The 16,798-nt window shown below is 49.5% G+C and overlaps 1 protein-coding gene across 1 annotated transcript in view; it reads left to right on the forward strand.

Moving 5' to 3' along the window:
• Window positions 1-11,065: 11,065 nt before the first annotated feature.
• LOC120229872 overlaps window positions 11,066-16,798 on the forward strand; it is a 31,357-nt gene continuing 25,624 nt past the window's right edge. The window contains exons 1-10 of the mRNA XM_039229152.1: window positions 11,066-11,083; window positions 11,153-11,243; window positions 11,507-11,724; window positions 12,380-12,541; window positions 12,889-12,918; window positions 13,358-13,463; window positions 13,712-13,807; window positions 13,917-14,088; window positions 14,200-14,362; window positions 15,007-15,247. Coding sequence (XP_039085083.1) covers window positions 11,066-11,083; window positions 11,153-11,243; window positions 11,507-11,724; window positions 12,380-12,541; window positions 12,889-12,918; window positions 13,358-13,463; window positions 13,712-13,807; window positions 13,917-14,088; window positions 14,200-14,362; window positions 15,007-15,247 — 1,297 coding nt within the window. The remainder of the gene's footprint in view (window positions 11,084-11,152; window positions 11,244-11,506; window positions 11,725-12,379; window positions 12,542-12,888; window positions 12,919-13,357; window positions 13,464-13,711; window positions 13,808-13,916; window positions 14,089-14,199; window positions 14,363-15,006; window positions 15,248-16,798) is intronic.

Below are 16,798 nucleotides of genomic sequence, written 5' to 3' on the forward strand. Positions count from 1 at the left end.
ACCCAAGCAGGCCCCTGGCCTCTCAGGAGGAGGGCGCTGAGGACTATCGCCCTGGACTCTGCTGGGTAGCATTTTAAGCCCACTTGGAACAAAGCCTTGGAGACGGCCAAGCTGACTGTGCCATGAAAGACCCAGAAGCAGCTGAAGACTTCACTCAGGAGAAAAGGTGAAGGAGGGCGTTGGGGCACCCACAGAGCCCCCAGTAGGTGGGACTCAGAAGTCTCCGGGGGGGCCCCTGGCTGTCCTGCAGCTCCACAGATGCTGGCCCAGGGTCCCAGACCCCAGAGCTCCCCTCGCTCTGTCTGCGGGTTAGACTGCTGACTCCAGTTTGTGCGGGCCAAATTTTAGCACAAAAAGAAACGGGCCCAGTATGCAGAAGCTGGTGTGCCCAGTTCCTCGGGACACAATGTGACCCCATGCACATTGCCACGCTGTACCCTATGCCTTCCTACATGAATCCTTTGGCCCGCACAGCCCCCCACCCCTTGCCTCCCCTAGCTTCCAGACCTTCAAGGGCTGGCTTTTAGAATCCTTCCCTGATCCCTTCCTAACTGAGGCGCTTTTTTTTTTTTCCCAGCACTTACCAAATTCCCCCAGGTATTTTAGTTATCTAGGTACACATCTTATCTGTAAACTCCCGAACAACAGAGCTGTCTTACTCATCTCTGTTCTCACCAACCACTACCCTCTCCCCACCCCCAGCACCCAGCCCTGTAACTTGCACAGAGCAAACATTAAACATTTTCTGGATCAATGAATCCAGGATAATCCAAGTTCTTCTGATGGGCCACTAGGGATCCTAGCTAGTGGTTGACACAGGAAAACAAAACAAATCAAAACAAAGAAAGAAAGAAAGAAAAGAAAACCAAAATATGTCCCCATCTCCTTGGCAATCATATATACATTACTTTAAGTTTCAAAAGAGAAAACGCTAGGAGAATGCCCAGGTATTATGGTCAGAAGGACTCTGGATATAAGAACATCCTCCATCCAAGGAGCGCCTGGGGGGCTCAGCTGGTTGAGCATCCGACTCCCACTCAAGTTGTGAGTGCAGGATCTCACGGCTCGTGAGTTCGAGCCCCACATCGGGCTCTGTGCTGACAGCTCAGAGCCTGGAGCCTGCTCGTCTCCCTCTCTCCTGCCCACCCCCCACTCATTCTCTGTCTCTCAAAAATTAATCAAAAAAAAAAAAAAAAAAAGACCATCCCCCATCCTCACTGGACGTTGCTCTGAGTTTCCAGCACGCTTTCCCAGTAGCACTTCTGTCCCTACATGTCTATCCAACCATCAGAAACCTCTGAATGACACAGCAAACACTTGTTCAAAACCCCAATTTCCTGAACTTGAGGGAGAACGGGCATCCCCTGTCTGCAGTGCTGCTGGACGCTGTCCGGCCAGCGCATGTGACCGCCTCCCTCTCCCACCCACTCCTGCCCTGGGAGGGCAGCTAAGCCTCTGTGGTCGGGACCCCAGTGAGGCCTCCGGGTGATTTGCATAGAATCACACACAATGCCGGGACAACAAAGCCACCCCACACGGCAGAGCCCGCTCAGCTGAGTTTAAGGTTTAATCTCCTTAATACAAAAGTTTCTGCTTTGCTTCGGACGAGCTCTGGGATCGTGCTAATGATGCTAAACAAATAATCAGCCTTTGTGCCCCTCTGGAGGCTCTGCCCTGTGCATTGTGGCCGCACAGACCCCGGCTGTTGTGGTTTACGGGCTCGGCCTGCACCTGCACTGTCGTGAGATCACCAGGCACCCAGCAGCGCTCTTTAAAGGGAGCCGAGAGCGGCGGCGTCGGGCAGAGCCAGGGAGAGGGCGCCAGCCTGGGGGCTGCTTGCACTCCTGGGCCAGACACCGGCTCTAGCCTTCCCATCCTGCACGGCCCCCTTTTCTTCCCCTCCCAGGCCAGTTTTCCTGCTTACTTCAGCCCTTCTTTCCCAGGACTCATCCAGCTAGCCCGAGGAGACAGCCCCAGGACCTTTGGTGTTGCCTCTAGCCCCTCGGCCATGTCATTTTGAGAATGAACCCTGACCCCCATCTCTTACACTGATGCAGGATTTGGAAGCTGATCATCAGACAGGTGGCCCAGATGGGGCTCCCTGGCTATCTTGGTCCCCTGCTGCTCTGTAACAACCCCAAAACCTGGAAGCATAAAACAACATTCATTTTCATTACACCTCACAATGCTGTGGTCTAGAAATGTGCTCCGGGCTCAGCCAGGCAATTCTTCTGCACTGTATGGCATCAGTGGGGGTTACTCTGCGGTTTTCAGCTGGACGATAGGCTGATCTGGGATTCAAATGAGGCTTCATGTTCAGACGTTCAGGCCTTGAACCTCAGTAGGTGTGGCTGGAAGGCTCGGCTCAGCGGGGACTGTCGGTCAAAGGGTCTACCCATGGGCTCTCTAGCACGGCGGTCTCAGCAGAGCAAGACTCCTTACAGAGCAGAGCAGCCTCCCAGAGGGAATGTTCTAAAAGAGCTATACAGCAGCTGCAAGGCTCCAAAGGGCTCAGGCTCAGAAATCCTGGAATCTCCCTTCTGCCACATTGTATTGGACAAGCAAATTCAAGAGGAGGGAACTTGCAGGTAGAACTTCACGGTCACCGGGCTGGGCGCCCCGGCTGCTGGCATCGTTCTCCCTCTCTCCCCCAGAGATGCACGCAGACGTCCCAGCCCGGGCCCCAGCACAGGGTCCCCAGCTGACCCGTCTTCCCTCCACCTGCCTCGGCTGCTGGCCGGACCTTTGGTTTTTGTTGGCTGCTGCCAGACCTGGAGCCGCCTTTTTCAGGTTTTAGTTCACAGATAGCTTTAGATGGGAGATAAGGAAGTGAGAGTCCATGTCTTCCGGGAAAAGATGCTGTCACAAGGTGGGAAGGCGGGGATGGGGGTAGTGCAGTTTTCTATCTGCCACACCACCTAGGCGTTGAGTCACATCAACACCAAGCAACACCTGGCCAGACAGGCTCCGGCAGACCATCCGAACCAGATGCCCTTTCCTGGGCTGTGGGCTGGGAGGGACAGGTGTCTGGCTCCAGGAGCAAGGTTGAAGGGTCACGTAGAGTAATGCCTCACACAGGTCTTTCTCACTTTCTTCATTAATGTGTTTAAAATGCGATTTTGAAATATTGAAGCCACAAAAAAAGGAACAAGGAATAAAAAACAAACAGTTGCGCAAGCGCCCCCAACTTAAGAAATAAAATGTTACCAATACTGTTGAAGTTCTCCATGCCACAAATATTTTCAGGGGAAGAGGGGGTCCGCAGGCTTAGGGAAACGCCCCCCACCTCGTGTTAAGGCATCTGGATGGGTTTTAAACAGAATGAGTGTGTAACAGTTGACCAACATATTCTTCCTTTTTTGAAACCTGGCAATAAAGGAAAAAACAAAAATAACTTCCCCTACCCCACAGAAAAGGAGGCGTAGAAGCACTGATGGACTGATGGAGAAGAGAGAAGGTCGGCATCAGCAATCTCTGCTCCATCCAAAGAAGGACCGCTCTTTGGGGCCCCAGTCAAGGTAGATTTGCTAAGAGTCTACAAATAGATTATAGAGAATGTAGACCCTTCCTTCAACCCTGAGCTCAGAGACTTCCCAGATCCCATAGTCCAAATTAGTCACTAGTTCCTCAGGGCTTCCTTAGAAATTGGCTTTATGTCTCTATGTCCGTCTATCTCCCACACTTGCCTATAAACTCCGTGATGGTACATTATTCATTTTTGATCTCCCACCAAGTTCTTGTGCAGAGTCAGGACTCTGCTATTGGCTTGAGTATATATGTATTAATTCTTAGGAGATCTCCATGGTTCATGAACAGGGGACAGGAGACCAAACAGAAAGGGGAAGGAAAAGTGGCTGAAAACTAAGAGACCAGAGCACACCAGACCTTAGTTCCTTATTCCATCCTTTCCTAAAAGGAACCAGGGCTCCTGGGAGAAATGGCTGATTCTGAGACAGGAAATTTACAAGATGAACCTCAGGCATCTAGTAGTGCCAGAAAGTAAGGAAATGGTTTAAAAAAACAAAACCCACCATAATGAGTTATGTCGAAGGACTCGGGAGCCAACTGAAAGAACTCTTAATGGCTAACATTGGGTCATTGGGAGAAAAGAAATTTTTTTTTCAATATCCATGAGTCCATTCTGATATAAGTAAATACTTGAGTAGCTAAATAGGGGAGAAAAGACATATGTCCCATGCAGAAGAATTCCATATACTTTATGTAGATTCTCCACCATCAAGGAAGTGGAACATGGTGCTCCCATTCCCTCCAAGAAGTATTCTATGGAAAGAAGAAAAATAAGAACAACTTTTCAGTGGAGAAAACCTGACAAACATGCCCTCAGCTAGGTGGCTAAGGTCAACATCAACTGTGATACGTCATGGCCATGGTATGCACTCTTCATGTGAAGTGATATACGCATCACTTTATCCCTGTGAGCTTCCTCCCTCAAATCCATAATTCCAGCCTAATTATTAGAAAAACATCCAACAAATCCCAATGGAGGGACAATCCACAATGTACTTGATGAGGCCTCAAAACCACCAGGGTTATCAGAAAGTAAGAAAATCTGAGAAACTGTCACAACTGAGAGGGTGCTAAGGAGACCTGACAAATGTAACATGGAACACTGGAACAGAAAGGGGCATTTGGTTAAAAAAATTTTTTTAACTAAAAAAAAGCCTAAGGAAATTTGAACGAAGTATGGACTTTAGTTAATAATGTATTGATGTATTTGTACAGACAAATACATCATATTAATGTAAGATGTTAATAATAGGGGAGACTAAGTGTGGGGTATATGAGAACTCTCTATACTATCATTGCCATTTTTCTCTAAGTCTCAAACTGTACTAAAAAATTATCAGGAAAAATCAGCGTGTTCCAGGAGGAAAAAAACTTAAGCAAAACTGTAAAAACAAAAGGAAAAAAATCAGAGATAGAAAGGTCTTCAAAATCATGGAAGTGGAGAAGTCCCCAACCTGTCAGAACCAGTGAGGAATCAGGTAAAATCTAGCTCAAGGTAGATCTAGAAAGGGGCGCCTGGGTGGCTTAGTCGGTTAAGCATCCGACTTTCGCTTAGGTCATGATCTCGCGGTTCGTGGGTTCGAGCCCCGCGTCGGGCTCTGTGCTGACTGCCAGCTCAGAGCCTGGAGCCTGTTTCAGTCTGTGACTCCCTCTCTCTCTGACCCTCCCCTGCTCATGCTGTCTCTCTCTCTCTCTCCAAGAAATAAATAAAACATAAAAAAAAAAAAAAAAAGAAAGATCTAGAAAGATAGGGGACACTGTGGGGGAGGGGTGCAGGGGGTCTTGGGAGAAGGTAGCTTTAGGAAGCAGTGGACAGGGAAGCCAGAGAGTTAAGGGATACAGTACAAGAACCTGAAAGCCACAAATATAGACCAACTATCAGAGAGTATGGTCTTTAGGGATAGACAAAAGCCACCAGATTTGTTGAGTATCAAGAAGAATGGGGCACCTGGTTGGCTTAGTCGGTTGGGCGTCCGACTTTCGCTTAGGACATGATCTCGCGGTTCGTGGGTTCGAGCCCCGCATTGGGCTCTGTGCTGACTGCCGGCTCAGAGCCTGGAGCCTGCTTCAGATTCTGTGTCCCTCTCTCTGACCCTCCCCTGCTCACGCTGTCTCTCTCGCTCGCTCGCTCTCCTAGAAATAAATAAAACATTAAAAAAAAGAAGAAGAATGGTGCATATCAAAGCTCCTTACAAAACTTTGCTACCTAAAGTGTGGTGGCCACAGCCTTATCTTAGATTGTGCAAAATGCAGAATCCTGGGCCACACCCCAGATCACCTGTAGTACTGAATCAATCACTCAATACCAAGAAAACAAATTACCCGATTTAAAAATGGGCAAAGAAACTGAATGACCATTTATCAAAAAGAAGACCAATATATGAAAAGATGCTCAGCATCACTAATCAACAGGGAAATGCAAATCAAAACCACAATGGGACGTCACCTCATACCTGTTACAATGGCTGTCATCAAAAAGACAAAAGTGTTGGTGAAGATGTGGAGAAAAGAGAACCCTTGTACACTGTTGGACATTATGGAAAACAGTGTGGAGTTTCCTCAAAAAATTAAAAATGGAACTACCATAGGATCCAGCAAGCCTACTTCTGGGTATTTACCCAAAAGAAATGAAGTCAGTATGTTGAAGAGACATCTACATCCTCGTGTTTATTGTAGCTTTATTCACAATAGCCGAGACATGGAAACAACCCAAGCTTTCTTCAGTGGATGATGAATGGATACAGAAGATGTGGTAAGTGCATATAATGGAAGATTATTCAGTCATGAGAAAGAAGGAAATCCTCACAATTGTAACATGGATGAATCTGGAAGACATTTAGCTAAGTGAAAGGAGATAGAGAGAGAAAGATAAATAGGGTATTATTTCATTTATATGTGGAATCTAAAAAAAAAAAAGCCAAACCCACGGAGGGAGAGAGTAGGAATGTGGTTACAGGGGCAGGAAAGTGGGGGAAATGGGACATTTGGGCAAAAGGGTACAAAGTTGCAGTTACATAAGATGAGCAAGTCTAGAGAGCTAACATATAGCGTGACTACTATAATTAACAGTACTGTATTAAATACTGGAAATATGCTTACAGAGTTGACTCCAGGTGCTCTACACACACACACACACACACACACACACAGTAACTATGAGAGGAAGTGATGTGTTAGTTAGCTTGATGGTAGTAACCATGTCACAGCATATATGTATATAAGTCATCATGTTTTACACTGTACATATACACAATTTTTCATTTTTTAAAACATATATAAAAGAGAAAAAATCAAATCAAATTAAAATTAAAAGAACTCCAAGTGATTGGCAGACACAGTAAGATGTTAGGAGAATTATAACATTACATAAACATTAATCTTAATTTCTACCAGAATAGTTAAGATACTGATACTAGTTTACACACACGTACACACACGTACGCACACATATCCTCCATTGCAACTACATTTCCTCTTCTCCCTCCATTCAACCCCACCACCAACACCACCATTTCCTGTAAGATCACAGTGCCACCTTCTGGAAAGATGAGGGAGAGATGATTGAGCCACTCAGGAGAACAGAGCAGATGACGGCGGTGAAGTGCAGGGCAAGGGGGACCTAGAGGACCTTGCAGGGAAGTGGCTTTGCCAGAAGATGGCACCCTGCGCCGTCCACCATGGCACCCACTGGCCACGTAGGGCCACCGAGCCCTTGAAATGCGGCTAGTTCCTGCTGAGATATGCTCTAAGTATAAAATGAGTACAAAAACTTACTATTAAGAAAAGATATAAACTATCATGTTAGGAATTTTTATACTGATTTGTTGTTGAGGTTCTATTTTAATACATTAGGTTAAATAAAATATGTTATTAAAACTAATTTCATCTGTTTCTTCTCAGTTTTATTATGTGGCTACTGGAAAACTTTAAATTACATGTGACTTGCTTTCTATTTTTATTGGACAGCACTCTGTAAGCTGTGTTTTACAGAATATAGATTCCCAAGGAACTTCATGTCCTCCCCTCAGGTATGTCACTGCAGGGAGCCTCTGATCCTGCAACTCTGTAATTCCCTTTCCGACCCCAGCCCCCCAAACGCATCCAGTCCACGTAGGTACCAACAGCCCCAGAAGAGAGCCTGGTACGTAGTAAGTACACAAGAAATACCTGCAGAATGAGCGAATAAATGCATGAGTGAGTGAGGTGTCATCAAGGAGAGGGATGCCTTGTCTTGAATGGGTGCATCTCTTTTTGGAGGCCACCAAGTCACAAAGTCATTCAGAGGAAAATTTGGTGAATTAGATGCAGCGAATCAAACCAGATAGATGCATATGTATTATTTTCAAAGCCGAAGCCTGATTACAAAGTCATGCAACAAATTTTCTTAAGTCTCTCCCAACCCAGTACTCTTCAAAGTTGGAAGCAGAGGTTTTATTTACAAGCTGGGTGGCCTAGAAAGTTCCAGACTCCCAGGTCCCTTTCTTTTGCAGCCACACCTTAGCCATTAGAAGGGGCTTCGGTTTGGTTTTGATTTGCATTTCCCTGATGAAGAGGGACACTGAGCATCATTTCATGTGTTTGTTGGCCATCTGGATGTCCACTCTGGAGACGTGTCTGGATGTCTTCCTCCCATTTCTTCACTGGTTTATTTCTTTTTCAGGTGTGGAGTTTGGTGAGTTCCTTATAGATTTTGGATACTAGCCCTGTATCTGATATGTCATTTGCAACTACCTTTTCCCATTCTGACAGTTGCCTATTAGTTTTATTGATTGTTTCCTTTGCCTTGCAGAAGGTTTTTATCTTGATGAGGTCCCAAAAGTTCATTTTTGCTCTTGATTCCCTTGCCTTTGGGGATGTGTCAAGTAAGAAATTGCTGTGGTTGAGGTCGAGGAGGTTGTTTCTTGCTTTCTCCTCTAGAGTTCTGATGGTTTCCTATCTCACATTCAGGTCCTTTATCCATTTTGAGTTTATTTTTATGTATAGTGTGAGAAAGTGATCTAGTTTCATTCTTCTGCATGTTGCTGTCCAGTTCTGCCAGCACCATCTGTTAAAGAGGCTGTCTTTTTTCCATTGGATACTCTTACCCACTTTGTCAAAGATTAGTTGGCAATACAATTATGGGACCAATTCTGAGTTCTCTATTCTATTCCATTGGTCTATGTGTCTGTTTTTGTGCCTCTGAGATACCACCTCACGCTGGTCAGAGTGGCTAAAATGAACAAAGACTCTAGATGCTGGTGAAGATGTGGAGAAATGGGCACCCTCCTACACTGTTGGTGGGCATGTAAACTGGTGCAGCCCCTCTGGAAAACAGTGTGGAGGTTCCTCAAAAAATTAATAATAGAACTCCCCTAGGACCCAGCAATAGCACTGCTAGGAATTTATCCAAGCGACACAGGAGTGCTGATGCACAGGGACACATGTACCCCAATGTTCATAGCAGCACTCTCAACAACAGCCAAATCATGGAAAGAGCCTAAATGTCCATCAACTGATGAATGGATCAAGAAGATGTGGTTTATCTATACCATGGAATACTCCATGGCAATGAGAAAGAATGAAATCTGGCCATATGTAGCAACATGGATGGACCTTGAGGGTGTTATGCTGAGCGAGAATAGTCAGGTAGAGAAGGACAGATACCATATGCGTGCACGTATAGGAGGATTAGGAGGAACTTAACAGAGGACCGTGGGGGAGAAGAACGGGAAACATAGTTGGGGAGAGGGAGGGAGGCAAACCATGAGAGACTCTTGAATACTGAGAACAAACTGAAGGCTGATGGGGGTGGGGGAGGGGAAGGGGGGTGATGGGCATGGAGGAGGGCCCTTGTTGGGATGAGCACTGGGTGTTATATAGAAACCAACTTGACAATAAACTATTTAAGAAAAAAAAATAAATAATAAAAGTATTTTTATTAAAAAAAAAGAAGGGGCTTCTGTTACACTTTATAGCTTTCCCAGCACTTCCTCACCTGTTAGCTTGATTGATTTTCAAAGCCAAACAGTACTATTCATTATCACTTTTTTCCAAGTGATAAGTTAACTTGTTATCTAATTTCCAAAGATCATTAACAATGAGGCCAGGTCTATACCTTGGCTCGTGGTTGTTCTCAGGGCTCACTGGCTGTTTTACAGGTTCTGGGTATTTTGCATATGCATATTTTTTTAAGTTGAATTATTTATTTATTTTGACAGAGACAGAGAGAGCATGAGTTGGAGAGGGGCAGAGAGAGAGAAGGAGCGCAGTTAGTATGCAGAGCCCATGCGGGCTTGAACCTTGAAACCATGAGACCACGACCTGAGCGGAAATCAAGAGTCAGACGCTTAACCGCCTGAACCCCCCAGGTGCCCCACTGTATGCATGTTCGTTAAGAGCCTTTGAGAGTGGGACGCCTGGGTGGCTTAGTCGGTTGAGCGTCCGACTTTCACTTAGGTCATGATCTCGCGGTTCGTGGGTTCGAGCCCCGCGTCGGGCTCTGTGCTGACTGCCAGCTCAGAGCCTGGAGCCTGTTTCAGTCTGTGACTCCCTCTCTCTCTGACCCTCCCCTGCTCACGCTGTCTCTCAATCTCTCCTAGAAATAAATTAAAAAAAAAAACAAGAGCCTTTGAGAGGATGTGTGAATCTGTTAAAACTTTCCATCTTATTGGCCTCAGTCTTGTTATCTGTAAACTGAGAGGATAAAATTAAATAATCTATAAGGTCATTTCTAATGCTAAAATTATGTGGATCCCTGAAACTTGGCTGAACAAGCACCAAAGACAGAAGCCTAAGTCTCATTCCCCTTACATCTTCTCTGCAGGATTTTGCACAGGGAGAGTGTTTACTGAAGGTTGACTGGCTTTGCCTTGCACAAGGAGGAAGCTGGAATGTCCTTTGCTCTCACTGAGCCCAGCTCTTTTTTTCTTAATTTTTTAATGTTTATTTATTTAAAGAAAGAGAGAGCATGAGCAGAGGAGGAGCAGAGAGAGGAGAGAGAGAATCCCAGGCAAGCTCTGTGCTATTAGCGCAGAGCCCAACACTGAGCTCGATCTCACAAACCTCAAGATCATAACCTGAGCCAGAATCAAGAGCTGGATGCTTAAATAACTGAGCCACCCAGGTGTCTCTGAGCCCAGTTCTACACACACACACACACACACACACACACACACACGCACACACACGCACACACACGCACACACACGCACACACACCCCACTGGCTGCTCTAGGAAGGAAAAGGCCTATGGATCAACAGATAAGATGATGAAAATATCCGAGCTGCCTGGGCTAGAGGCACCCAGAGGATCCGTATCTCAGATTTCATCCTCATGAAGTATTCAGTGAGTGCTCCCTGGAGCCTGTGTGAGCCGCGTTCCTCTCTGCGTGCAGATCCCTGTGCCCAGATCTCTCTGTACCTCTCCCATCCCTATCTCGTCCTCTCCCGGTGCTGCTGTCGCTGGGTCTTTGCTGGGTCCCAGCACTGGGTCTTTCTCGGTGTCTTTCTCAGTGTCCATCTTCTTCCAGCCTGCATGTCTGCCTCTCTCTCTGCCACCATGGCCCCTGCCCAGCAGGTGGGGGTTCTACCCTTTGGCATCCCAGGGACCTGGGCCCGTCTGGCTCTCTTCTGCTTTACCCTCCAGAGTGCCATGTGTCTGGGCAGGGAGGACCCTCAGGACTGCGGGAACCAGACGTCCAGTGCAGAAGAGGCACACCAACCGGGGTGCCCACAGGGTAGGGTCTGGGGCTGAATGTGCACCGAAGGACTTGGGGATATAGTTAAGGAATGGGGAAAGAAAAACAGCCATGAGGGGAGATGTTGGCTTTATAAAACACCTGGGTGGGGGGCGGGGTGGGGAGGAGGGGGCAGAAGCCCCAAGTGGGGAAAGAAAATAGTCTGGTGTCCCCCTGGGGCCTCTGGGGGAAATCGCCTGGGGACCGGCAACTCCTGGAAGCTAAGTCTTAGCTCTAATTGCCGTGCGCCCGTCACCCAACAGGTAGTCTCTGCCCTGACTCACCACCTGGCCCCTGTCCCCCTGGAACGTTCCTCTCCAGAGAAGGTCCCCACAACACCCCCCTCTGCCACCGCTGTCCTCGAGGATTCTTCAACCCCTGGCCCGGCCAGGATGCCTGCTTTCCCTGCGGTTCGGAGGCCACGCAGCCAGAGGAGGGCAAGGACACATGTGTCTGCCTGGAGCCTGGCCGGCTGTTCCAGGTATGCTCTCTGGTGGCGAGATCCAAGGACACGCTGCGTATGCAGGACTGTTGTGGTCAAGTTCAGCTCCAACGTAACCTGACCAGGGGTAGCTCAGGTTTCCAAGTGACATGGGGTAAGATGGCCAGAAATATAGAGGTACCCACTTAAACCAGAACTTCAGGTCAAGGAGATAATTGCTTAGCATAATGTGTCTCAAGTATTGAATGAGACATACTCATACTAAAACTGTATTCCTTGTTTATTCGAAATTCAGATTCAGCGGGGTGTGCTGTCTTTTTACTCGCTAAATCCGGTAACCCTACTTAGAAGAAAGGTCAGACGTGGTCTCCATCATGACCACTCCCAAATTATACACCCTGACCCAAACCTTCCTGCCCAAACTTTCCCTGTAAAGCCAACAAATAACGCATGTGAGTCCTTCCTTTCCTGAAAATCCCAAGTCTTTCTGACTGAAGTGCTAGCACCAGCTGGTCCCTAACCAGCATGAGCCGGTGACCTTCTCCTGTCACCTGACTCGTCTCCAGCCCGGATGAACCTTGACGTCCCCTCCCCTGCCTTTATCTTCTGGCCCTTCTCGGGCAGTGTCACAGCCAAAGGGGCGGTTCACCACAACCAGGTATCAACCAGCCACCCCTCCCTCCCCAACCCCCAGCCCAGCGATGGGCAGTGCCCCTGCTCCCCAGGCTACCAAGACGTTGGCGAGCCAAGGGGCTGTGTCCAGCGGGAGCGTAAGAGCTGCAAGGGTGGGGCCGCGTGGAACCAGGACGGGCTGTGTTTGACCAAGGACCAGTGGAGCCACCACTGTGCCCACGAGGTAGGAGGGGTCTGTGTAGTGCACCCCCGGCCCTTCACCCGACAGCTCGCATGCCCAGCCCCCTCGCCTCGGGGCTCACTCCTTTCCATTATCTATGGAAACACGGACACCTGTGCTCTGCACTCTAAAGCTGGAGAGAGTTGGGGGGAACCTCCCCCAGAAAGGTGTCCCTAAGAAGCTTAGTCTCTGTGCAGGTGTGTGCCACCCCGGGAGATGCCCACGGCTATGACCCGGGCCTGGGGCTCTGCCGGTGCCAGGGACAATACTCAAGTGGACCGTGTGGTGCGCTGTGCCCAGAGGGACAGAGACACACCCTGCGGCTCTGGTGCTCCCACGGCGTCCCGCAGGTCTCCGTCACTGAAGGCCCCGGGAGCCAGGTACGGTGCCGAGGTCCAGCCCCATGCCGAGCAGAGACCCAGGGACCCAGCGCTGTGGCCTCTGCCTCCTAAGAAGGAGTATGTGTGACATGCCTGTGCACGGGGCCCTGGCACCTACTCACTGAACCCCATCACAGCACAACCGCTAGTGCCAGAGCAAAGGCCCCAGTGTTGGCTTAATTTCTTCCTATGAAACTCCTTGAGGAGTGATTCGTTCATGAAGGAGGGGTGAGGTGTCTTGGGAATCTTCCCACGGAGTAAACGATAGCATCAGGATGAGAAGTTCTTAGATTACCGGCACCACCTCCTCCCTCCGTCCTTATCAGGACACGGAGGGGGCTCAGGGGAGGCCCTGGGCTGGCCTCCCCTCCCCGTGGGGCTGCTGTGTTACTCACCAGGTCTTACGGGAGGACCTGACATCAGACCTCCTCGTTCCCAGGAAATTTACCTCCTGGACAGGCCTTCCTCACCTCGTGCTGTGGGCCATCCCTGCAACTTGGACCAAACTCAGAAGCCTGTCCCTCTGTATGTGGTCAGGATGGATGGTAAGACAGCTGGACAGGGGGAGGCCACAGGTGGGCCTGCGGCCCAGGACCGCACAGCCTCGCCCTTTTCCGTGGCTCCTTCGGGCAGCAGCTGGATGGTGACACCCCGTGAGGTGACCCTTTGATTTTTAGAAAGCTGAATCCTACCACATTCAAATCAGGAATGGACAGCTTCTGTTGTATCCGTGCACTAGGAAATCCCTCTCTCTAGGCCCTGTAGGTTGAAAGAGATCCCTGTCTTGTTCTAGGGACTGGGTTCCTGGGCTTGATCCGACCAGGTCATGAGCTACTGCGTTCCCTCGGCCTGCTCATCGGGGCCCCCGGGCCCCCAGGACACGACGCAGGTGAGCATCACGCCTGACACCTGTTGCTCCTCCTCCTCCCACCTCCACGGGCGAGAATCTGCCCAAACACTGACTGTAACTCTTCACGCTCTGTATCTTGCTTGCCCAGGACAGTCAAGGGAAGGACATCTGACCTCCTCTTGGTCAATGAGCCTCAACTCCACACGCCGTGGGGATCTGCCGCCCCCAGAGCCAGGCATCCGAAACCCCACCGTCTGCCTCCAAATCAATGACACACTTGCCTTCCTGGTGACCCGGGACCATTACCCTGAGTATGACCCGTGAGTGTCCAGTGGACACAGCCCTGCCACCACGGAGGTACTAGAGAGGAGATGCTCCTATGCCTGCAGCCGGCTCAAGAGACAACAAACCGCCTCCTTTTCTGTCCCCAGGGGCCACTTCTATAACACACGGAGGGGATTTGACTGGGGGCGCCTCCGGGCCCTCGCTGAGGAGTCCCAGCTCCAAGATCAAGAACCCTACCTCTTTCTACAGCAATTCCAGGAGCCTGGGGTCTACGTCTTTCGTCTGAGCAGCAACAGGCATCGGAAGATGGTTCGTCTATGATGGTTTGCCTCATTTAAGACACGAGCCCAGGGAAATTCCCCCTCGCCTTAAAAAAAATGGCTTCATAATCATCCCAGACAGATTCCCCAAGGAAGGAGATGCCCAGGGTGTCATACCAAAGCTTCAGGCTCCCACATCCTAACAGATAATTCTGGGGTCCCAAGGGTTCACTCCCACATGCGACGGATAAGGAGGGGAAGATCGTAAGGAGGGTCCAGACATCTCTCACAGCCCTCTACCTCATTGCCCCTCCTCACCCCCCCCCCCCGCTCTTTCATCCTGAAGGCACATACTGCAAACCCATCTACACACGCCTGTACCCATGTGACCTCCATATGATGCCACCACTGATCCAGGTGCACTGTCGTGGTCACACACAGAAGTTAGCACCTCCTCCTGTCTGTGCAGCTTCTAAGAGGCTGTGCTGACCTTGCCCCAGCACATGCAGACAGCTGCCCAGTTACTTGATGTGAATTCGTTTCCCAGGAAAAACTCAAATCCTGCTCCCCCAAGGTGTGCACGAAGACCTGGACTATTTGGTTCAGGCTGACAGGCCCGGGGTCCCACCCCGTCCCCTTGCCAGTCTCTGGCAGACAGTGGGACAAAGGCTGAACAGATTTCTTTCCGCCCAGTACATCCGCACCCTCCCGCCAGGGGGCCGGTGCTTTGGAGAGGGGCCCTTCGCCCCCACGACTCCTGGGTATCTCATCCAAACTGGCATCGCCAAGATCCCCAGGCCCCCGAAGAGGTCTGAGTGGCCCGAAGTCCTGGGGGAGACTGTCCTGCTTCTGGGGTTCTGCCTGCTTCTGTTGGTGAGTAAGGCTGGACAAGTGACCTCTGAGTCACTGCGCGAGGCTTCCTGTCTGATTCCTCGTAAGTGGGTCTTCGGGTGCCCGTTTGCAGTGGGCATTATAATGGTTGCTAAGATGGGAAAATGACAAAGGTACAGCCTCAGGCCTCTAGTGATCAAAGTTCCGTCAGGAGGACATAGACAAGGAAAGAAACGAATGTCGGGAACATTAGGGCACTATGGTGAAAGCGTGGCCAGGGTGCCTGGCTGCGCAAAGGAAGGAGCTGGCCGTCCTCCCGTGGGTCAGGATAGACTTTTGTGAAGAGGTGATTCCCGAAAGAGGCTTGAAATGGGAGACGTGGTAGAATGTGGTTCCTGTATGAGCAAAGGGGTTGGTGAGCTGGGGGCTGGGAGGCTAATGGGGTTGGGAGGAGGGGTGGGAGGCAGAGAGGGAGTATTACGTGTGAAGGCGCAGAGGCATGAAACAACATTCGCCGCTCGGGGAACCCAATGTCGGGGTGCAAGCGCAGAGATGAGGCTGAAGCTGGGAGAGACCGAATTACAGATCGTCTCATGGGCCCTGCTCTACCCTGTAGGCAGTGGGGATCCGTTAATACTTTTGAGCAAGAGAGTAACTCTGGTAAGACTTATTTTTACTCTAGCAATAGGGTGAAAGATAGAGATGGATCGGGCGGGGGGGACCACAAAGAGAGAGACCGTTGGAACAGTCCAAACAAGAGAAGATGAGGCGCCTCCTAACTACAGCTGAGCGGGCTGTCCTTCACATCACCACCTTATATACCATGTAGATTCAGTGTCACAGCCTCAGCTGGGCCCGGAAGGCCACTCCCAGCCCCATATTCAGGAAGCATCAGCAAGGATACAACCTGGATGCCTACGCTTCCCCAAGAACTGGGATGACATTGGTGAGAAGGGGTCAGTCATACCAAGACTCTGATAGCCTCCAGGTTGACAGAGCTCACGGTGAGTGACAGACTTGGGTTAGAATCCCAGAGGTGTCCCCAAACCTAACCGGCCAGCTCTTGCTTCCTTTTTTCGTGTTCCTAGGGTACTCAATGCTCCCTTCTCCTCCATTCATTTATTCATTTGCTCAGTAAACATTTATTGAGCGGCTACTATATGCCAGACACTGCCTGATTCTAGAAGTGCACAGTGTAGAGGAGGGTAGAGACATCCAAATAAAAACTTTCCGAAAGAAAAGTAATATAACCATGTACAAAGTGCCCAAGTAAGAAAACGTCCCATACTGGGGCACCTGGGTGGCTAGTCGGTTAGGTGTCCGACTTCGGCTCAGGTCATGATCTCACGGTTTGTGAGTTCGAGCCCCGTGTCTGGCTCTGTGCTCAGAGCCTGGAGCCTGCTTTGGATTCTGTATCTCCCTCTCTCTCTCTGCCCCTCCCTTGCTCGTGTTCTCTCTCTCTCAAAAATAAATAAACATTAAAAAAAAAAGTCCAGTACTACCTAGAGGAGCAAATCGCAGAAGGCATTAATGCGTCAGGCTGAGGTGTTTCACCTTCTACCCTTCCTACTCAAAGAGTGGTCCTCAGATAGCAGCACTGGATTCTGTTTGTTCTGCCCCAATTTAAATGTGATTATGAATTACCTGGGGAACT

This window comes from Hyaena hyaena, unplaced genomic scaffold, assembly GCF_003009895.1.
Source record: "Hyaena hyaena isolate Hyena2069 unplaced genomic scaffold, ASM300989v1 scaffold_36, whole genome shotgun sequence".
Lineage (NCBI taxonomy): Eukaryota > Metazoa > Chordata > Mammalia > Carnivora > Hyaenidae > Hyaena > Hyaena hyaena.